The 23951-nt window shown below is 35.4% G+C and overlaps 2 protein-coding genes across 3 annotated transcripts; one reads left to right on the top strand and one right to left on the bottom strand.

Moving 5' to 3' along the window:
- The first annotated feature begins 4232 nt into the window (after positions 1-4232).
- Positions 4233-6772, top strand: LOC145570523 (GDSL esterase/lipase At5g03820-like). Its single transcript, XM_081629644.1, has 5 exons — positions 4233-4489; positions 4606-4736; positions 4933-5166; positions 5569-5824; positions 6465-6772. The coding sequence occupies exons 1-5, from the start codon at positions 4240-4242 to the stop codon at positions 6656-6658; spliced, it is 1065 nt and encodes a 354-aa protein (XP_081485770.1). The 5' UTR covers positions 4233-4239; the 3' UTR covers positions 6659-6772.
- Positions 5408-23441, bottom strand: LOC145570522 (E3 ubiquitin-protein ligase UPL7-like). Of its 2 annotated transcripts, none has more exons than XR_014096486.1 (15): positions 23313-23441; positions 23045-23167; positions 21499-21739; positions 19007-19596; positions 17093-18079; positions 16424-16755; positions 15166-15444; positions 14824-15076; positions 10651-10821; positions 10456-10548; positions 9704-9801; positions 7848-7964; positions 7610-7699; positions 7347-7459; positions 5408-5846 (listed from the first exon to the last, which is right to left on the bottom strand). XR_014096486.1 is itself a non-coding variant. In XM_081629643.1 (15 exons), the coding sequence occupies exons 1-14, from the start codon at positions 23334-23336 to the stop codon at positions 7376-7378; spliced, it is 3492 nt and encodes a 1163-aa protein (XP_081485769.1). In that variant the 5' UTR covers positions 23337-23441; the 3' UTR covers positions 5408-5846; positions 7347-7375. The 2 variants fall into 2 exon arrangements, 1 of the variants encoding a protein (XP_081485769.1); XM_081629643.1 differs by having other exon boundaries at positions 9704-9811.
- Positions 23442-23951: the final 510 nt, after the last annotated feature.

Genomic DNA, 23951 nt, shown 5'->3' with positions numbered 1-23951 from the left:
CCCAAGGCTTTCAAGAAAACCGGCCAAAAGTTCCCACTTGCCCTAATAGCATAATGCGTCATGGCTGCTGGCTAGCGCGCCATGCGCGCATTGCTGCTAGCTGCCTGCGGCTACCACGCACATGCTAGCATGGCTTGCTAGCCATGTGCTGGCAGCCTTGCTAGCCATGGTGCGCTAGCACGCACCAGCCAGCCTAGGCTCGGCTTGGTGCGCTTGCTAGCCACCTTGGATATACCAAATGCCCCTAGCACTCGGTTTGCTCAGGGCATTCCGATGCTAGGGTTATTTCGGTAAATTGTTGATTAATTAGTGATTTTACTGTCTCGTCTTTAATTAATTCAACTCGACTTGCGACGCTCGGTTTCGACGCTCCTAGCTCGAATCCGATGTCTAAATATTAATTACTCGAGCGACTCATTAATTCCGTCAGAATTAATTCGTCGTGTCGGATCGTTAGTTGCTTGGGTGTGACCCGTAGGGTTCAGTCAAGATTAAGCTATAATATTAATTATGCATTAATATTACTGATCGGAAGCGGCCTCCACCTAGGCATTCCGATCTCTTGAACTTATTGAATAAATAGCTTTTCAATAGTTCCGAACCCTCTATCGGAATAATAAACTTGTTCGAAGGACACCATTCTTATCATATCAGACCCGATTCGATCATCCGAGTTGACACCCCTAATTGGGATACATTAGTTTTAAAATTGTTATAAGAGTAGTTATAATTTATAAATGGTGGTAGATAGATAAATAATTCAAAATAAGTGATAACCACAAAGGTTATTATTAACCATTGGATATACTATTATGTTTGGGATCGGTGAATGGACAACGGAAGTAAATTAAAGATGTAGTGATTGATATAATAATTAGCAGAAAGCAAATATTTAACGTGAAAAGTAGTACAAGAGAACTCTCATTATAGGAACTCTCAAAGGAGTAGTATAAAAGAAGGTAAATTAGTAGAAAATTATAAGGAGGTGACAGACTTATTTGTATGGTATGACTTCTTATGTATATCTAGGTTAATTGAATGCCTATGACAAATATTTACAGTTGAAGATAGAGCTTGGAAGAAATGGCTGGAAGATTCCAAAAATTCCTCTATCATTTCTGTATTCATAAAATTCTAGAACGTTTACGAACCATGTTCACGAGCCATGTATTCAAGTTGTTTTAAATATCAATAATTCTCTAGAATGTTAAAGTAGATAATTCTAGAGAAAATATGATCAAGAACTAACCTTGTTTGATTTTCCTTAAAACTTTTAAAATGTGTGTAAATGCTCCATCAAAATAATGGGCCTATTAAAATTTGGGTCACGCCCAACATATTATGACTATGTTTATCATTTTTCTTTAAAATTCGAGAAAATACCATTTTGAGTCCTTTTTTTTTTAAAGTAAAGAGAAAGACTTTGACCGTACCTCAACCCTTACGGTTTTTTTGGTTTGATATTTGCGGGTCAGACACTTTTGAGAGTGAGGGGGAAGGGTAAGGGATCTCCACCCTCAAAGTGTCCCTAGTGGGGATTAAACCCCAAACCTTAAAATTGGAAGGTGACAATCTCACCACTAGACCAAGATTAGCTTGATATTCTGAGTCCTATGGTCAAGCAAAGCAAGTGAAAGGGCACAAATTGCTTGGCAGAAAAGCCTGCCAAGAAAAATAAATGCGATTAGCAATTGCAAATTGGTTTAAATGCAAGTTCAGATTAGCAGAAAATGAGGTCCATTCACATTTCATGCACTACACTTAAACTCTTTCGACTTAAATAGATCTCTCTCTTTATTAATTCCACTTTTGTGGTTTTTTGGGTTACCAGGGACTTCTCTGTGAACCGATGTTGAGCATGTGAATATCAAAAGAATTAAATGTTTCAACTTTCAAGCACATTACTTACCAAATATTGAACAATTTTATTTTTCTTGACCAATATATAGTTTTAGGTATTTCCTCCATGTTTAAATACATATAATCTTGTGGATACTTGTTGAAATCGTCTCAATGAATAATTTATTAATATTCAATTGTTACAAGTTTTACTTATTGATTATTAAAGATATTATCGGTTTAAGTATTGCATTGACATACGTGCACAAAGAAAACGTTTCATTTATTTAAACACGGAGGGAGTAGTTAGTAGTTTAATTAATTTTATTAAAAAAGAATAATTTCAATAATATCACAATATAATCTCTTTCTTTCCACAAAAAAAAAAAAAAAAAAATTAAACCAAAAATATTACTCCTTCCATCCCTTATTGATAGTCCCTTATGGCCAATTTTAAGTCTCAAAATAATAGTCCCATTTGCTTTTTTTAATTATTATTAATATTGATTTTTTTTTACCAAAATTCCCTCTAATTTACAATAATATTTGTGCAAATTTAACTTTTTAGTGTAAATTTTGCTTTTCCATGTTGTAATTCTCTGAAATTTTGCTTTTCCATGTTGTAATTCTCTCTTTATTTTTTTGCATACTCAATGTAAATTTATATTTTCATTATACTTTTACTACTTATTTATGTTTATTAATTCCCGTAAAAATTGTCCATAAGTCAAATTCAAAGAAAATTATGAATGTTTTTTTTTTCCAAAGAAAAAATTATGAATGTTTTATTTCTTTCGTAATTCATTTTTCAAACCAAACCAAAAATATTAACAATATGCCCTTAGGAATGACATGCACCCTATAATGCATAAAGTTCAAACTATTTTGATCTTTCTTACAGCAAATAATAAATGAAATTAAACTCTCTAATACCAATCATAATGCAAATGTATCTAAATCTATCACCTTCACTTTCTCTCTTCTGTATCATCCTATCAAATCAAATCAATGTTCAAATGGAATTGAGTAAATGATCTTTGTTTCACAAATAAAATCTTGTTTATCACCATTTTAACAATCGAAAACCAGCTTCATCTTCCAATATAATTTTTTTTTTGACGCGTGTAATACATTTTATTGGATACGGAGTAGTCATGTTTCTGGTGGCTGGTGCTTAGAGGTATTGTCACGTCTCAGACTCTCAGGTGCTTTAGAGGGGGTGACACGTGATAAATTACTTAAATAGAAACGTATTTTAATATTTTGGTACTATAAAATAGGATGCATTTATACATACGTCTAGGGTCACTTCACAAAATAAAAAATGAAAAAAAAATTCATGATTAGAATCTGCAACATTAAGAAGACCACATGTAGTTTAAGGAAGATTTAGACAAGTACACATTCAAAATTTATACTAGTACTTCGTTTTAACTTACCACCGATAAGAGTGAAGGATTAGGTTGAAACGATCTAGAATTAATTTGTTCATTTTCTTTAATTACTTCATTAAATACAATGCTAAGTAGGTCTGTTGCAAGTAATACAAACTGTTTTTTATAAAACAGTTTATTTTATTTTCATTCCGTTTCCCAAATGTGAAGGTATCAAGCTGAGAATTACTGATACTTGAATTAGGGCCTGTTCATATTTACTGAACTGAACTGAACTGAACTGATTAGAGCTGAACTGAACTGAACTGAACTGATTGGAACTGAACTGAACTGAACTGAACTGAACTGAATTGAGCTGAAATGAATATTTTATGTGAGAGGGAAATTAAGAGCTGAACTGAACTGAACTGAACTGATTGGAACTGAACTGAACTGATTAGAGCTGAACTGAACTGAAATTAAGTAAATGTGAACAGGCCCTTAGTAGAGAAAATTTAGAGACAATTATATTCTAGAAAAAAAATTAATTTATTTCTCTAGAAAGAATAAAAAAAATAAAATAAAATAAAAAGGTGGACTTTTCTTCTGCATGATTATTGCAAACTTACGCGTCATTACCCGAAGCTATTTCATCAAACACAATCACAAACCTTAAATAGTTACTTTGACAACTAACCTCTAACAACTATTAGTCGACAACTAACAACTACTTAAAACCTAATAGTTAACAAAAATAACTAGTTTTGTCGAACATGACTCAAGTTTTGGGCACCAAAGAAGAAGCAAGACCATCCACCCCAAACACAGGAAGTAAACACAGAGTAGTAATACTACTCCAGTAAACAATGAGCAGCTTTACTGCAAAAATAGTTACTCCAATTTGACAGATTTACAGCCCAGACTCCTTTATTACAACCTCAACTGTCCTCGCCCCACTCCCCTCGATATTTCAACCCTATACTTACCCTCCTTTTTCTCTCTCCCATTTTCATTGTCAAAGTAAACAATGAAAATGGGGTTTACAAAAAATGTACTGGTTTTCACTTTTTTACTCGCTGTTTCGGTGTTTCGACGATGTTATGGGGAGCCTCTGGTACCCATACTTTGCATATTTGGGGACTCTGTTGTTGATTCAGGCAACAACAATGGCCTTTACACTCTAATCAGAGCTAACTTCCCTCCTTATGGGAGAGACTTCGTTACCCATCAGGCTACTGGAAGGTTCTGCAATGGAAAACTTGCTACTGATTTCACTGGTGAATTAGCTTACTCAATCATCTTTCTCTGTTCTTGTTTGTGTGCGTGTGCGTGCACGCGTGTGCATGTGAAGTGTAAAAAAGCTAATGGGTTTTATGTTTTGTGGTTTTGGCAGCTGAGAATCTGGGGTTTACTGCGTATCCACCATCTTATCTCAGCCAAGCAGCAAGAGGAAAGAACCTACTTATAGGTGCTAACTTTGCGTCTGCTGGTTCTGGTTATGCTGAGAGAACAGCCACCTTATATGTAAGTTTCATCATCCCACTGCATTAAAAGGGTGAAAATATAATCTTCGCATGCACCCATGCAAAAAACTTGTCACCGTCTCTAAATGTTGTTCTTACTTTGACGGTAATCATTTTAAAAGAAAAAAAAATATATCTATTGAAGATACTTTTTTTTCCTCATTTATGACTAATTTTGTGGGGGTATGTATTTATAGCGGGCGATATCGTTGACCCAACAGTTGGGGTACTACAAGGATTATCAGAGTAAGGTGACAAAAATGGTGGGGAGTGAGAAAGCAAAAGGGATGTTTTCTGGTGGAATTCATATTCTGAGTGCAGGAAACAGTGATTATCTACAAAATTACTATATCAACCCTTACATCTACCGACAGTATGCACCTGATCAGTTTGCTGATATTCTCATGACCTCCTTCGCTAACTTTGTCCAGGTCTCTGTCTCACCTTATCTCGTTCATTTTACACTTTAATTACGCGCTAAAATTAGACAGTGAATTTTGGATCTACATTAAGGTGATTTTTTTTTTTAATGTATTTGGGGAAGAAACATACATATTTTGTGCTGATAAATCAATAATTCGCTCTAAGATGGGTTATATTTTTGAAAAATATAATACTCCATTAAAATATGCACTAAATTTGGAAAATGGAATCAAAATAAAGTTTGAATAGATATAATAATAATGCACAAAAATTTACACACTAGATTAATTAGTAAAAAAAAAAAATGTTTCAAAGAAAATGAATACTTTTGAGGTTAAAGAGACTCCTTTTTCCCAAGGATAAAAGAGGACTCTTTTTAGTCTATACTAAATATTGATATACTTTTACAGACATTGTATGGACTTGGAGTAAGAAGGATAGGAGTAACAAGCTTACCGCCAATGGGGTGCTTGCCAGCAGCCATTACCCTGTTTGGAGGAGGAAGCAACCAATGCGTAGCAAGGCTTAACAAGGATGCTGTTTCATTTAACAGCAAACTGAATGGCATGGCACAGAACTTGCAGTCAAAACACTCGGATTTGAAATTGGTGGTCTTTGACATCTACCAGCCTCTCCTAGACATCATAGCACATCCCATGGAAAATGGTAATCTCTCTTTCACCAACATCTGGAATGCAAACAAAGATACAATATTTAGATTTACTGTTATATAACTAAAACATGAATTTAAGAAAATGGGCTGATAGGAATAACATAGTGATGCATAATCTTGTTATGTTCGCCTTGCTGTATGCTTTTAAAATCATCAGTATATAATTTTTAAATATATAAACAATTAAAGAAATTATTGGTTAAGTTGGTACATTGGGGAAGCACAACACTCAAATAGTGTCAACTAAATATAAGCAAACGGCGGTAGAATAAAATGAATCCCAATGTTGCAGACCTCATGAGACTCCTTAAACTAAGTTAATCTCCCAATATTCCTGAAAAATAAGCCACATTTGAATGATTTGATATTTGCGTTAAATCCAGACTATTTAAATAAATAAACCTTTACACCACACTATATCTATTTAGTCTTCCATTGCCAACTTTAATCAAGGGCATCATTAAGGGTAAGCTTAAAAAAAATAAAAAATAAATAGTAAGTGACCTATTTTATGACAAATTGACAACCCAATACATAAATTTGTTAACGAACTAAAAGGATCAATCAATCCAAGTGATAAAGCTTAAGTTAGAATATCAAGTCCCATGTTTTGAAGCAATCTACTTGGTGCAGGTTTCTTTGAGTCAAGAAAAGCTTGCTGTGGAACGGGAACAATAGAAACATCCCTGCTTTGCAATGAAAGATCCGTAGGGACATGCTCCAATGCCACCCAGTATGTTTTCTGGGATGGGTTCCATCCCTCTGAAGCAGCAAACAGTGTGTTGGCCGGTGCTCTCCTAGCACAGGGATTTCCCCTGATAGGTTAAATCATCAAGAAATACTTCTAGTTTTCCTTACAAATGCAGAATGGAGCTTAGGCCACTCTGCTTCTGGCAGATGTAATATATTTTAAGTGTAATTTGAGAGCTAATTAATTTTGCTCCTTGTAAAACATGGGGTTTAGTAAGAGTTTAGCAGAACTAGCTGTTGACAAAACACCATCATATAGGTAAGTATGAAGGTTCCGTCATCACATCCAGGACAATTCATATTAGCTTTCCACCCTTCGATTATCATCAGTTACAGTCATCTTTTCTTGTTTCTAAGTTCTCTTTATTGTTTTATTGTTCCTTTTCTCTTTTTCACCCGTTTTACCCTTGGAGTTATGGGAAGGATGACTGGGTAAGTAAAGCCAACATCACATCAATCACTAATGACCATGAGAAAGTATATAAGCATTCTAACGAAAGAGTCTCAATTTAGAGGGACAGGACTTCAATTAGCAAATTATATTTCAAAAATTACTTGGACAGGACTTCAATTAGCAGCAAATTATATTTCAAAAATTACTTGGACAGGACTTCAATTAGCAAATTATGTAACATATCAGCCCATGGTTAGAGGGAAAATAATCACAAGAAACCGAGCTGGATGGATAACACATTTTTTTTTTACCAACTACAGATGGCAGAAACTAAAAGGTCAATACACAGAAAAATAAAAGCTAATTGATACCTCATGAACTGGTAAGCAGCCGAAACCACTCAAGAAAGTTCAAACCCTGCATTTGAGTTGATTGCATACTGAAGCTTCGCCCTCAATGTACTAGCTCTTTTATAGGTAGGAAGCTATAACAAATTAAGAGAGCTAGAGTAAAAAAAATAAGAGTAAACAAGATATAATCAAGCAACAAGAGTGTTGTAGCATGTAGAAGCAGAGTATGTTCTAAGCAGCAAAGTGGCAACTACGTAGCAATATATAGGTGTTCTTGAGTATACCTTTAGAGTGTTGTAGCATGTAGAAGCGGAGGGTAACCGCTCCACATCCTGTCCTCCAAACGCTGCCCAAAGAGGTACATCACATGCAACCTAAGATTGGATAACGTAGCAACAAAACACAATAATTTTGGTCATGTATCCAGTACAGAGTAGTAACACTAGTATCATCATTATGTATTGTATTGCTAACTTATCCGAACAAATGAGTCTAGCTAGGTAATCCAAAGTCATGGAATACCTTATGGATGGTAAAAGTTGGCTGCAAATGTTTGAAGCCAAGTAATGGAGCTCGTGAGCAACTTGTAACAAACTTAAGAAGCATACACCGTTCTTTTGGCTCAAATCCTGCCAAGACCTGTCAGATTTTATCCAGAAAATATGTAAGCTAAACAAGTCGAATCCAGCCTAAAATACAATTCATTAGAACCACCTCCTTTGCTCTTTTATAATTGCAAATTTGCAACACAGTGAGGAGAGAGGGGGGGGGGGGTGTAACACCTTTTTAAGGAATCCATATGATGATGAGAGAGATATAAAGAGAAACCTAAGTGATGAGGAAAGAATCACACATAGAATTTAATGTCAATTAAATTGAAACTTCTTGACCAAAGACACGTCATTTTCCAACTACTTAGGATATTAAATAGCTCAAAACGTTGGAACAGAATAATCAATTGCATATCAAAGTGCATATCAGTTTAGCCGTGTTGTACAGAATTTTTTAATTGACCGAACTGAAATCGTCTGGTTTAACAGTGTTTTCCAAAAACCCGTGATCTTTTCCAAAAGTTGCATCCCAAATTACCCCGCATTGAATGCTACATCCCGTGTTTCACTCAAAAGTTACTTGCTATATAATGAGACATAGTGAAAAAATCCCCATGTCTCCCCAATAATAGCTCTAAGCCTCTGATTGTCTACTCTTAACTATTTTAATAGCTTACAAATATGATAAAATCCTAAAAGACTTGGAAATCAAAGTCACATCATGACAGCCACCACATGGTTTGCGATCAATGCATCAATTCTGTTACCACAACAATGTGACCGTTCCCGCAATCTCGAATTCTCGACTAAAACCCTGTTTTCAAACCATGTGAGAGAATATTAAATCTTAGAGTAATCTTTTAACATCTGATCGCTAAAGTATACAACCCTTATTTCTTTCACTCAATGATACTTCAAAATCAAAGTTAAACAAACAATGTTTGCAGATCACCATACATTTTCACTGCCCCAGCACTAGATTCATTCTCTATAATTCAGATTTTGTAAAGCAATAACTACCACACAGATTGCCAAAGCAATGTCGGACAGCCAGATACTACAAGATTTCTACAATTTTTTATTTAAATTCATATTACCATTCCATGTACATGCCCACCAAGATTTCAAAATTGAAAGATTTACTTGATTAGAGGTTTAACAGTTAAATTTGAATAACATTGATTCACACTAACAAAAGAATATAGATACCACTAGCTAAGCAAGTGTGTGGATTACAAAAACTAAATAGAAAGGATTTTCCATATCTAGTGCAATGTATAAAAAAAAGCTCAAGGCGCAATGAGGCAACAAAGGTCCTGCTGCGCTTTGGTGCGCCTCTTTAAAGTGAGGCGCACAATTTAAAACAGCTAAAGAAATTTGCTTATGTGTGCCTTGCCTTGAGCCAAAAAAGTGCTCAACCCTAATCGCCTAGCACCTAAGCATGCCTTTTTATACACTGATCTTGTGCATTAATGCGAGCCATTAAAGATGCAGCAAAACCTCACACGAATATAATGGTTCCTGATATAGCTGTCAGCCTTGTTGACCCCCTTGCCTACATTAGTCTTTTTGTTGATAAGCACCTCATGGGGATTTTTTTTATTCATAATTTCAAAATAAAAAATGTCTCTTTGGTTCAAGGCTGGCATGTGGATAAGAAGTTAAGAGGAACAAGTACATGGTTGTTCATCCACCCCATTTCTTACTTTAACCAAGGAAAAGAATAACCAACATGGATAGAATGTGTTTGTGCAAACTACTTTTATCTTTTACTGGAACAAATTGATAAAACCACAACCACAGAAAATCTAAATAAGATGAAAGTACCTCCCAAAAGAGTTTGACTGTTCGACTTCCCTCAGAGTACCCACCAGTATACCGTGTATTTTTCCGCAAATCGTCAACATCAATATCATGGTTGCCACCTGAAAGCAACTGTGGAGAATAAATTCATTGTTCAAATCAAATATTGATATCATTATTAGTTATAGCTACCACAAATAATTACAAACGGCATTAATATGTGTATGAGAGTCTGTTAGTGGGAACAAGCAAGCCAGGATGCATGTGCGTGTTTAATTTCAGGAATGCTGCTACTTTTCATTCCCTAGTTCTTGTTATGTCAAGTTGCAGGGATAGTCCGTAGTTTTCAACATTATGCATCAGACCAGGCAGTTTGTTTTAGTATTTTGAGTCCACTAAGCAAATGCCTCATGATTAATGATAATCAGCATCGCCAAATTATTATCACAACAGATATGTTCTCAGTTTGAAAAGGTTATAGCCAAATCCAGATACAATGATGTCCTCTTCAAAATTAAAGATAACATCAGGGACACTTTTTGCAAATAGAAAAAGTTACAGCCAAGTCAATCCAGATTTACAGCTGTCCACCTCTACCTCTTTTAATAAGAAGTATATAGATAACATCAGGGCCACTTTAAGAGAAGTGCCATGGTTACAGTTCAAGAGTGTTTGCAAATCATAGGGTGTGTAATGATGATTACATATCTTTGCTATATTTCAAGAGTACCTCATATATATTCCAGCATCGAGAAGCACAGGATGAAATATAATACCTGATTAAATTCACTGGCATTAAACAACTTCAACCGTGATGGTGAAATGAGATCCGTTAATCCCCTATAGAATGCATTTGATAGTGGCAAGATCTGCAATTTTACATCACATGTCAGTAAGTTGCATGAAACCATGTTCAACAACCTTCAGGCCCTTGAAAATACAACCAGTTCACTGTAGACAATCCTAAGTACCTGCCGATTAAGTTTATAATCTGCCATAGCATGAATGTATTGCAACTTATTTTCATTTGTCACAATGGTGTCTTTGCCGCCAGGTCTAAGCTCAATGATGTGCATTTTGCCCAATAATTCCTCAGTGACAGTAAAATCAAGTGAAAGTTCCTTAACATCACCTTCATAATTCTGCAAACAAGGGTACAATCAAAAGTCACACAAACCTAAGACTAAGCCTCAGAGTTAAGACATATTAAGTGGAATATTCTACCATCCATCCACATGATCAAATGATAAGTAATAATCAACAGCATTATATTTAGTTTCAAAAAAATCAACAGCATTATATTTTGTGTTTTTCTGCGACTATCTTCCAATGCTAAACATGGAACATGTAAGCTGCAACCATTACAATCTGAACATATTTGATTTAAAAAAATGGTTACAAGGCACGGGTATATAGTCCATTAGTCCCTAAGAAGTAGACGATCTTTCATTAGCCAGGACAGAAAAAAATTGCATTATGACCTGCCCTTTAACTTTAAGTCCTCATTAAATTGGAAATTGGGTTGTCTCTGGAAGCTGGTCACAGAAGCCCATAGAAAAGCTAGGAAGACCAACTGATGCATTAATTAACCAAAGTTCCAAACCATACCATAAGTATAAAATCTATATAATTGAGCTAGCCAATGACCAACCTCATTAAGCCCTGTGAGATCTGAAAGCAGCTTAAAACATTGCAATCTGGTAAACATGGGGTCATAAAATATTTGCACTTCCCTGAAGTGATGGCATTACAGCTCTAGTGCTCTACTTAACTATACGAGCACAATTTATACCAGGACATATAAAGAGTTCCCAGCCTTTTACTGTAATAACTTAGGTTGTCTTCCCAAGTTCCACAGGTCCACAACGCATTCGCTGTGAAACATAAATCATACTTGTATATTTGACTTAACATCCTCTACTCTCCTAATAAGACGCTCCCATCAGTAGCGTAAGAAATTAAAGCAAGTATGACAATCTACAAATGGGATAAAGTGCAATGAGAAAAAGTAGAAAGAAATTCAAGCAATGACACTCATGACAACAAGACCTGGCAAACAGGTCATTCGGGTCGAGTACAGGTCAGGTCATTTCGGGTCAGCTAACATTTGGGTCGGGTCGGATCGGGTCAATTCGGGTTTATGGTCGGGTTAATCTCAGGCCGAGTATGTTCGGGTTGTTCATTTTGTGTCGAGATTGTGAATCAAGCTCAAATCGATAATTTAATTTGGTTTGTGAGTTAAGTTACGGTTGGGGATGAAACAGTTTGAGTCATTTATGGCACTAGACACTTTTATGTTTTATTTTAGTTATTAGGTAATTTTAGCTCGGAACATTTAGGGTATCGGGTCAAGTAATTTGGGTCAACTTCGAGTTGGGTCATTTTTAGGTATTGGTTCAACTTCGGGTCGGGTACAATAAGGTCGGGTCATTACAGGTATCGAGTCAAGATGGGGTCAACTGCACATTTGGGTCGTACGAGTCGGGTAAATTTCAGTTTTTAGTCAATTTCAGGACGTTTTCGGGTCACGGGTCAGGTCATTCGAGTAGATTGCTAGATCTAATGACAGTTGCTCCATAGACTCTAGTCTATCCATATTATAATTGCCACAGAATCATCAAAAAATGCCCATATTTGATATTTCCTTCCAACTATACTTACAAATTGCAATTGACATAGAAACATCATATTACATACTGTTAACATTTTATTTTCTCACCTTCCATACAAATCATCCTATAAAGCTCGTCAACTTTCAATGTGGCCTGAGAAATATTAAACCACATTTTATTTTGTCACCTTCCATACAAATCATCCTATAAAGCTCGTCAACTTTCAATGTGGCCTGAGAATATTAAACCAAGTTTTTCTCATCTAACCAGTTTTTACTTTAACAAAATAGTCATCAAGAGACTTGCAATGTTGTATTATCCAGTTTTGGATTACAATGACTTAATACAAAACCAGCCTACTATTATTTATATATATGTAGTATGAATTACTCATTTCGGGACTAAGGCTTTGTTGTTGTTGTTGTAGGAAAGCCTTTTTGAACTGCATTTTGTTGTATTGTTGCCTTTGTTAGTCAATCAATTGACTTTTTGAAATTTTGATTATTGTATTGTAGGTCATTCATCTGCCTTTTTGATTAAGAGTCTTGAAGAAAACAGCCTCTTTTCTATATATGGGTAACATACACGTTGTGTACATCTAAAAACCTCTACTTACTCACCTTGCTAGAGACATGTGGGTAATGATATTAAGTTCGATCTTATAATAGAAAATAAAGGTTTTCAACTTTGCCTCAATTACCCTCAACTTATAAACATAAGCATTACAAAGTCTATAAGACAGTCTTCAGCAATAAATTGATCTTTCATTTGTGGTCCATATCTTTCATTTTTTTTTTTTTTTTTTTTTTTTTGGAACTTCATGGCTCAACCTATGATGCCTATTGTGTCACAAGTTAAAGGTATGGAAGATAATTGAGGCAAAATAGCATCAACCAAAAAGAAATTATAGATGTTGTGTAAAGTAAACCAAAGAAAGAGTTACTGAAAGTACTGCTTCCTTTCCCTCTGTTGCATAAAATTCCTCCCACTTTCCATTTCGAGCCATTCCTTAAAATTCTTCCCAATTTTCCGTACTATGTGGATCTATCAATGGGAAGGAATTTTGTTAAACAAAGGGATTATATTTAAATATTATCTCCCAATTACAGTAAATTCTTTCAACAGTTCTTCATGAGGCTCAAATAAATAAAGTTTTTTTAATTTTTATTTTTTTTAATGATGTATGACAAATCACAAAGTTTTTTTACTTGCAAGATTATCTCGACTCAGATATGCATATAAAGAGTATGCAAAACCTAAGAGTTAGATTTCCCTCCCATTTTCACAAAAAGCAATAAAATAAATAGTCTCTTACAATGTCAATTCCATGTGATAAACATATAGTCAACAACTTGACTACATAAAGAATCAAAGTGAAGATTTTTTAACACAGATTAATCCAATTTTAAGTTGATTAAAGAAAAATGGACTTTAAAAGATAAATTTATTAAGCTTTGTTAAGGTTTTTTTAAAAAAACATCTTCTGCTCTTGAGAAGCACTTTCCAGAAACTATATCTTGAGAAATTTTGAGATGTTTGGCCACATTATTATAGATGTAATTTTCAGAAAAATAAACTATTTGATGTTGTTTGGACCATTATATACTTCCAACTTCTTGGACAATGGAGAAAATGAATCCAAATTGATCCATTTCTAGACAAATAGGCCCATACTCCATCTCTATTCCATAATCCATCCTCTCTAAAGTCTTAGTGGTCAAGTCCACAGGCAGCCAACCACCATCAAACCATCATTGTCACCTCCAGAAAACTGCCATACGATAACCATTGCAACCCAACTACCTATCATATCTATCTTTCCACACCCCCACTGCAACCCAACTACCTATCATATCTATCTTTCTACACCCCGTGCGCTTTTTTCTCTCCCTCGGGTAAACACAAGAAGAAATGAGGAGATGCACCTGTGCTTCTATTCTTCAAATTGAAAGAATAATAAAAGAAAAAGAATTTTAGAGGTAAGGATTTGTGGGTGAGGTGGAAAGTTTTAAAGGTTGTTGCCATTAGAGTAGAAGAAAGGATGAAAATGGAGCATGAAGTTATTTTTCATAAGGGCAAGGCGGGAATTCATGAATTGTGGAGGGTGTTTTGGACTTGGAAAATTTTCATTAAAAGATCTTAACAGCTCCCCGAGAAAATGATTTGAGAAGCTCCAATTTAAAGCATCTACTTCTAGCCCTCCTAGAAGTCACTTTAAGTATAGAAACTACTTCCAAATATGTAGTGTTTGGCTTAGTTTCAGCTATTGATCCCTAGAAACTCTCCTAGAAGCTTGGCTAAACACTACCTTAATCAGGTCAAATGCCATGCAATATTTTATTGTTGCTTTTATATCTTAGAATTGTCAAATGGCCACATGTCCGGCAAAAAGACACCAATTTGATGTTGCTTTTTCTCCACATCTGTTCATAGTTCTGCTACTTACACATCATACACTCCACAGGTTTTTTACTCACAAATAGGCAGAAAAAGGCTTTATAATGAATGATAGTAAAAACAAATCAATCTTACCTTGACATACATCAGATTTCGATACAGCTCTGGGTCAAGGGTAGAGAGTTCATCAAGAAAGCAATAGCGGCCCAAAAGCTTTTGGACAAAAACATGTGAAAATGAATAATCCAGTAAGATTTCTTCATACAGAGCTTTTCCAACAATTCTTCCAACGAATTCAATCATCTGGACACCATTTTCTTGAAATCTTGCAGCAGTATTGGGGATTAAAAGTCTCTCAGAAGTTGAGGTCTGACAGAACAGTCCATACCTTAGGATCAAGAATCCAAAACGCAGGCTTTACTTACATGAAAAGAAATCAATTACTTTGATTATAAGATAAGCATGCAGACAACATACTGTGGGTCAAACGCTGCCTTTGCAATGTCAGTTAAGAACTCCTTAGACAAACCACCGTAATCCAGGCCAGCCTCAGGAAGACCACATTCACTAACAAATGAAACATGTATAGATGATTTTAATCTTGTTCCCAGAGAAGTCAATTGCTGAAATCCATCTTCAATTAAATGACCCCTACGAACTACAATCGCAACGGATCGCTCACCAGGGGCATTGAGTTCCCCGGCCATCCTGCGAGAAGTCTTGTCCATTTTGATGAGCTCTCTAAACATCTGAACCCTGCCAATGAGGTAAACAAGTAAATATTATGACTAGTGTAGACTTTGGAGTAGAAAGACACAAAATCTTAGGCAGATATATACCAAAAATTTTCAAGAGTTTCAACTGCCTTTTGAGCCTCAAACCTAAACCTATCGTCCCCCCCCCCCCCCCCCCCTCTCCTTACTAACAAATTATATAGGTAGGGCAAATACAAAAGGAGACCACATGTCTGTAGTAATGGATGAGATGATCACATTAAAAGAAATTATAAGAAGAGGATCAGCATAGCTACAGAGGATCTCACACAGGTTTATGCTAGGAATTAGCATGGATTTTGCTAGGAATTAGCATGGATTCTGACATGATTACAGCTCTAACTATGGCAGAAATTAGGGAAGAAAAATGCTGATGATATTGATAATATGTGAATTACACTAATAGAATGACAATTCCACTTTCAAGAGGTGGATACTCTCCTAACATGAGCTTTCAAGAGGCTCACTCTCTCCCAATAACTAACCTCACAATATTTTCAACATGTCCTTATTCCTCCTAATGAGGCCTATGCCTATTTATAGAAACTCTCAGAACAAACTCTAGCTTATTCCCCAAGCTACTACTAATAGGCTATGACTAACATACCCTTCCCCTAAATTGATTCCTTGCATTACATTCGGTTCAAAGTCCTTGTCAATTTTATTTTCCAGCTTCAGCTGAGAAATAGCACCCACTTGGCAATTATATCAATTATGACTCATGGCCAGAGCTAGATGTAAAAGCCAAAACTTTACAGGTGTGATAACGATTAGGGGACATCTATGAAGATATTTCGTACACCTCATGCTTCGAGACATTATTGGTCAAAAAAACTCTAATTTCAAGGAGATGACAAGTGCCAAATTCACATGTAAACACAAAGATCTGCAATCATATCACAGGTCTTAATTTCATTCTAAATTCTTGTTCATAGTGTGAGAACTTAGAAACCTATGCCCACCTTTCTTCAAAAGGATATACATGAGGAGTCACAGTTATAAAAGAACCCATGCTTGGAAAGGTCAAATTGTCATCTGATCTGACTTCTGACTGAACTTCATGGGTCCTGGCAGCCATAGCAATTGGAGGCCTACTCTTGCGAGCTGGTGAAAGCCACAAAGAAGGAGGGCAAAAACAATGTCTGCAGTCCCTTTCGTATAGCATTTGTAGGCATCTAGATGCTGCATCCATAATTGGTTTATTTTGCCGATCTGTATTATGAAGCAAGCCATTATAAACAAGTGTATTTAGCATTGATGCAATCTTGCGCTGCTGCTCCAAGGAGAAAGGAACCTATGTTACACAACAAGATGCCCAATATTAGCAATAGAAACAAATGAAACAATAGATTGTAAGATCTACAACCAATAAATAATACTCCCTTCGTCTCTTTTTATTCTTTACATTATGACTTTTATGGTCAACTTTTTAAATTTTTGACTTTAAATTTGTATTATTGAAAACATCAAAACCATATCATGTGGGATCTTGTTAAATCCAACTTGAATATATCAATTTTTAGATTGTTTATTCATGTCATATAGAATATATACGTGGTCAAAGGTGTGCATTGGAGACCATGAAAATCAAAGTGTAAAGAATACAAAGGAATGGAGGGAGCAGCGGATACCTGTTTCTCATAAAATTCAATATCATCAAGAACCAAGAGCAGGTGTGCATATGTGGCACAAAACAGATGAATTAGACATAGTTTTTCCTTTGAAATGCTTTCAAGACCACATCTTAAAGATTCTACATCCCACATATCATCCATATTGGTCTTTATCTGGCTGTCTTCAGTTTGACTGGCAATCCCATCAGAGCTATAATCTGCATCTGTCTGGGATTTTCCACTAATTTTATAAAATACATTAACCCATTTAGCAGCTCCATCTTTACTAGGCTGTTTTTGTTTTCTCTTTGAATTCCCAGCAGACTTGTTCCCATACATTTCAGTAGCATGGTACAAGTCATCTCCAGAAGCTTGAGTGGCTTTAGGAAATAGAGCATGCTCCATTGCTCCCCAGATGCTGACCAAAAATCCAGGAGTAAAAGATAGCATATTAAGAACTGGTAATGGGCAGAGCATCAAATTCAAGGCTGAATATATCCTAATCATGTAAGAGTAATAATGAGCAATATCAAGCAGATCCAAAACTTTAATGTGTTTTAGATCTGACTTTGGAGTAAGGGAGCCATTTTCATTTGTGAAAGCACTGCTCTTTGCTGCGACCATGAGCTTTGAAAGATGCCACTGCTGACAAACAGGTCTCAGAAGGTCCATGTAATTTAAGGATCCAAAGGTCATTTCCTCCATATAGTTATACGTCCTAGAAGAATTTCCATCCTCCAACAGTTCTTGTCTTTCCTTTTCTGCAAATCGATTTTTCTCAATCTCGGTAAGGAATCTTTCAGCAAGGATATTGAGAACTTGAACATATCCAGCAATGTCTACACCATCAGTAAAGCTGCTTGATTCAGAGGAGCCATTTTCTCTCCCTGTTACCAGGCTTATAATGTTTGAAAGAGCCCAACCAACACAGGGTATATCATTAGGATACAAAGCTCCAGAGAGATCCATCCTTGAATATTCCATCAAGATTTTTTTATTTAAGATCTGCCATCACCTGCCATGAAATGATCAGCCCTCTGAAGTTTTATACTGCAAGGTCCTTACATAGTTATTTCAGTAAAACCTCTTTAATCACAAAAACAGAAATTCCATTGAACAGAGAAACATTACAATGAGCAGATAAACTCAAGAAAACAATTTTAAAAATTTCAATCACACACACCATCAAAGAAAACACACTAAGGAAGATCCCATGAGCATGAGCATGAGCCCAGAGAAGATAAACATAATCCAATAAGAATTATGAAGAAGACTCCAGAAACAAAGAGATCCTCTCTTTCTATGGTTTGAAAGAAAAAGTCCCTTTGTGCCATGTGTAAATACCTTCCTCACTTGCATCTCTCCTGCCAAAGAGAAAAAAGGAAAGAGACTGAAATAAAAAAGAACATCTTTATCATACTTTAAAACCCCCTCTACACCACTATCAATTGTAACCTTCTTTATCAAACTCTCTCTACTGTGTGTGTGTGTGTGTGTGTCTGTGTGTGTGTGTGTGTCTCTGTGTGTGTGTGTCTCTGTGTGTGTGTGTGTGTGTCTCTGTGTGTGTGTGTGTGTGTGTGTTCTACCCACCTTATGTTTTGAGTAGCTTAATTATTCTATCCACTTATACTTTTTTTTTATATTGCAAGCACCATTTATAATCTTCCCCACCATTCTCCACCTCTTTCTTACATCCATCAACATTATTACTCCATCTATCTTACTAAATCCACCTTTTTTTTACACCCACTCATCTTTTACTAACATTTTTAGAATAAAGAGCCACCAATAATAGTGTAGAACAAACAAACAAACAAACAAAACGGTGGGAGTTAAATTATTCAGAATGATCCACCAGTCCACCACTAGTATTGATGAATAACAATTCTCAACAACATCAAAGTAATATTATTAGCAGGCCTTGTTACTCACCAGGAGAGTCTGAAAGCAGGGCAGTAAAGTAGATTTATGACTCAAAGCACGAAGAAGCACAGCTGGGATACATTGAACCAGCCAGGGTACTGTAAGTATGAATAAGCAATACTGCTCTGCAGCACATTGCACATCTACTGGTAAAAAATCCTTTTCATCGGTGTTGAATACCAGAAATGGTCGCAATACTAAAGTTATTGCACTGGCAGTGATCAAGAACTTATCATCCTTCTGAACAACACTTTGTGAAGAATTAGAAGAAACACTCAACTTAGTCAAGTACCTCCCAACAGATCTATATAGGCCACTTTTGTCACTGCCAATAAATCTAACCAAATCCTTCACTGCACTGTCTGCATCCTCACGTTTTTCATCAGATATGCACTTCCAGCCCCTTGAATCAGCAAGGGTGATAACCAAACGCATCAATAATGCTGTAACAGCAACAACTTCACTACTCCCTAGTGAGTAATTATCATAGTCCACAAGTATGAATGAGCACAAAGAGACTAGCTTCTTTCCTTGATAATTCCACATGTGTTGCTCCTCATTTGTACCAATTGCCAAAGCGCAGAAATTTATATTTAAGTCTACCAAAAGAAAAATTGATAAGAAGACAAATACAGTAATAACAAATTGTTATATGACCTGATAAAAACTGCAGAGGATAAATAAGTTATTTATCATAGAGGTTGTCCACTGTACAATACTTCTATAACCAGAAAAGATGAATTTTAAATTCAATCTTTTTTTTTTTTCCTTTTTCTTGTTAATCCTAAAAAGAAAAGAGGTAGATTATAGACAACTAAATTTCAGAAAAGTGATCAAGAAGATTCTTGGTACATCAAAACATGAACCTCCACAGGAAGTAGAGGCACATTAGCATTCATGTTATACACCCTAGGTAGAAGGCCATTATCAGAGCTTTGGGGAAAGCATTGACATATTTTGGCAAAATTAGAAAATTCAAAGCCACAAGTATCCCCATATACTGCAATCTAAGAATCCAAATTTAGATTAATTATTCATACAACCCTTAATGAATGCTACGTTCTTGAAATATTTTGTTTAAGAGCTTATTCCGCTTTCGCTAACAATGCCAATGATTTCCAACATATGATCTTGTCCAATTAAATAGTTACAATGGTAATCATATAACTACACTTTTAATATTTGTTTTCTTGACAAACAAGAATCCATTATTTTATTTCTATTTAACTCCTTGAACTACATGCTATATCACCATGATACAAAGTGTTTCACTTCATCTCAAATTTTTGGCCCTTATTCAAAACACCTTTTCAAATAGGCATGGGGATGCAAAGGGGAATTTGGGTAACAATTATGGGCAAATCTGCTCTTGGTTTTTTTTTTTTAATTATTTCAACAAAGCTTCATTTCCTAATACAAAAGCATAAACATAGAGGTCGCAGGATTCGAGTTTCCACCATATGACAGGTTTCTTTGGAATAAAAAGAATGGAGTCAATGTGGACTCTTCTCAAGCACCATATAATTTCAGGTAAGAAGATGGGTTAGAAGTATCACAATGTATCAAATACACATGTATGTATCAACGTGTGCATGCACACACGCACGCACAACATAAATTACTAATACTACATCTTAATGGTTTTATATAAGGGTGCCCCAACTGCACTAAGTGCAAGTAACTTCATCAATTTCAAGGCTTTTCTCAATCTGCTACAGATTGAGGGTATTTAATCAAATGGATTAAAATTAAAAAGTAGTTTGGGCCAGATAATTTGCATACGTGAAGGCCTTTCATAACAACAAATTTGCAAGATGTGGTAAAGGGTTTGGGAAGTTTAAAAATCAATGCAGGTTAATGCCCAGATTTGAATGTAGGGATGGAGTAGAGAGAAGATTGACCAAGAACTATATGTTAGGGAAACTGGATATGAGAGGGAGGAGAAGCAAGATAGAGAAAATTTCATGCTAGAAGATAGGTCATAGGTGTGATTCAGAAAAGAAAAGAATTGCACAATTCGTCAAAGACTTAGAATCCAAGTCAAATTGGATGCAGAGGAGGCGAGGAGCTCCAAAGATGCATAGTTTGGACTATTATGGAACTATGGGAACTTTGAATCTTTGTTTTTTTTTTTTTTTTTTTTTTTTTTTTTTTATAATCATTCCATGAAGTACTCTATAACTCCCATGTTTATTCATGGAAAAAAGATATCAGAATGTCAAAGTTTACAAAATATCCTTTCAAAAAGTTTCCCACATGATGCAGATCTCGTATAACACACAAGTAAAGAGCAAAAACTCAGATAAGGCAGTTCACTATGATGGCAAAGTATCAGACTGTCATCTCACTAAGATAACATATAGCAATGTCAAATTCAGACACATTTTATCATAACCGAGAAAGTTCAAATAATAAAGAATTCTAGCACACCAAATCAAAATTCAAATAAGAATTGACAACATCTAGCCAATCAGAATAAGTACACAAACAAATAAAGTTACCTGTCGAATTTAAATTTTCCAATAACATCACAAAACAACTACGCATAGATTTCACAGCCTGGCTTTGGAAAGTGTGCCGTCTGAGAGATAAAAGGGTGATAAAATATAGGAAGGGCCTCAATAAATAGCAAGAAATCCATGTTTTACTCATTGGCCTAGAAGCATCACGTATGGAGAGATCCCATTCTATTTGAAGTTCTAATGCCACTCTCATTGTCACACTGTAGCGTCGCCAAACCCTCTGATAACATTTACAAGAAAGTTAGCTCAATTAAAAGGAACCTGGAAAACTCTTAAATGCTCCTTGTAGTGACCTTTCACCGGACACACGAGCAGATACAGTTCAACAGCATATGAAAAACAAGGTGGCAATTCATTAACAAATACAAGAAAGATTTGCATACCAACCAATTAACCAACATGTCGTGTATGAACAAATTTTTAAAACCATGAGGCTAGATTCAATCGGTTTAGAATATAAATCTTCCTCAGCAACAATCTTGTTATTTACATGTTGCACTGCAATAAGTTTTTTCTGCAAAACGGTAGGCCATGCATTGCAAAAGCAACTAGCATTCACTATATCCTAAATCATTCTTAAACAATATTCTCCAGCATAATGCATAAATGCTTTTTCTTGATTATCATGTAGCCAATATGCATGTAATATCACGAAATGCCTCCCCTCGTCAATAATGGTCAAGGGTCTCCAGGGAGAGTTTGTGCTAGTATTAGCTAGTTAAGGAGCAAAACTCAATTTAAGAAAAAGATCTAAGTTAAGATTATAATTATAGACCATAAATCTTGGATCATAAGGTGCTGAAACTCCTGAAAATACTAAATGAAAAGGGACAATTCCAAAAGTTACGGTTTGACCCACTACATTCCAAGGTATTAATCTAGTGACCTTGAGCGGCAGTAACCTTTAATGCCCAAGTACCAGATGAGATGTAGAAAAACTAGATAGAATTTTTCAAGTATAAGCCTTACGAAACTCTTACATCACATCTTGACACTTATTATCTTCTACAGTCAAAAGGGCTATAAAGCTTGCATTACTCTCTGAAGGACCTCAAAAAGATGACATGTAAGAATAGCTAACTCCGGAACTTACATAATACGAAGATCAATGTCATCATAGACTAGGAATATACCATACAAGCGAGCTCATTACAAGGCAAATAATGCAGTGCCAAGTTGTTTAAGAACTCTAGCCGACCTTAAACTACTAGCCAAAGTTACCAACATTTAGCACTAACAAATTGTTCGCACTGTAAACTGCATCCCTCAGTTTTAAAAACACTACCATACAGGCGGCAATAATCGTGTCGAAAACATAACAAACCTTCTAAATAAAACTAAAAAGGCATTGCTACTTTCCATTTTTCCAATCTATAATCATAAGCACAACATTTTGCCCACTAGTACAATCAAATTTGACATTCAGATTGCAAACTATGTGACATTGATAATAAAAATAGCAGATAACTTAGATCAAACCGACCGACAAATACGAATAAAGCGTAAACAACGAAAAATAGAGTACCTGGATAAAGAGAGCAGCGGAACTAGCTCGCCGAGCATAATTCCGGAGCTCTCTTTCATGGGAAACCCTCTCAAGAAGGGCATCCCTTGTAATTTCCTTCGAACTTGCTCCTCGTAGTGAAACCTAAGAAATTGCATCCAAAATTTACAGAATTTGATTTTGAAAGCATGTTTGTGAAAAAATGGGGGAAATTATGGAAATTAGAGGCAAATAATGTTCAAAATTGAGAAGAATTTCAGCGGAGAGAAAGTAGAGAACATGAATTTACCAGATGTTTGTTGAGATCATCCATGAAAATTATGCGATCATCTTGCGTTCAAACGCTTCTGTTTTGATTGATTTGCCAAAGGAGCACCAAACTCACCAAAACTAAGTTACGGAGTACTTTCCTTTTTCCTCGGTCTCTCTCTAGTCTCTACAATGACAACAGTTTTAAACATTATTGCTAAACGTACCTCTCTTCACTTAACGTACCCTCTCAAAAATCCAATATTACCCCTTATTTCTTTCTTTTCCCTTTTCATGTTTCTCTCTTTCATTGTTATTAATGGATCGATTAATAAAATTTAATCAACATCAATAAAATTAAATTTATAGAATATATAGGGAAAAAATTGCACAAAAAATTAGGAATTGATTTATTTAATCATACGATTTTATATAATTGGGACGATTTAGTGTGCACTATTTCATACAATTTGTGTGAATCAATGAATACTATTTTGTTCAATTTATTGTATAAAAATTGTGCAAACTATTTTCTTCAAATTGTATGAAATGGCAATTCCTATTTCAGTCATGTTGCATGAAATTGTCAATTTTTCAGAAAAAGAAAAAAAAAATGTTTGTTTTGGGTCTGAATCTCCTATCTCAGTTTTGTGTCCCATTCCATGTACCATTCAATTTT

The sequence above is a fragment of the Chenopodium album genome, chromosome 12, assembly GCF_948465745.1.
Source record: "Chenopodium album chromosome 12, dcCheAlbu1.1, whole genome shotgun sequence".
Taxonomy (NCBI): Eukaryota; Viridiplantae; Streptophyta; class Magnoliopsida; order Caryophyllales; family Amaranthaceae; genus Chenopodium; species Chenopodium album.
The sequence above is the reverse complement of the archived record's forward strand: the minus strand, read 5'-3'. Positions and strand labels throughout refer to the sequence as shown.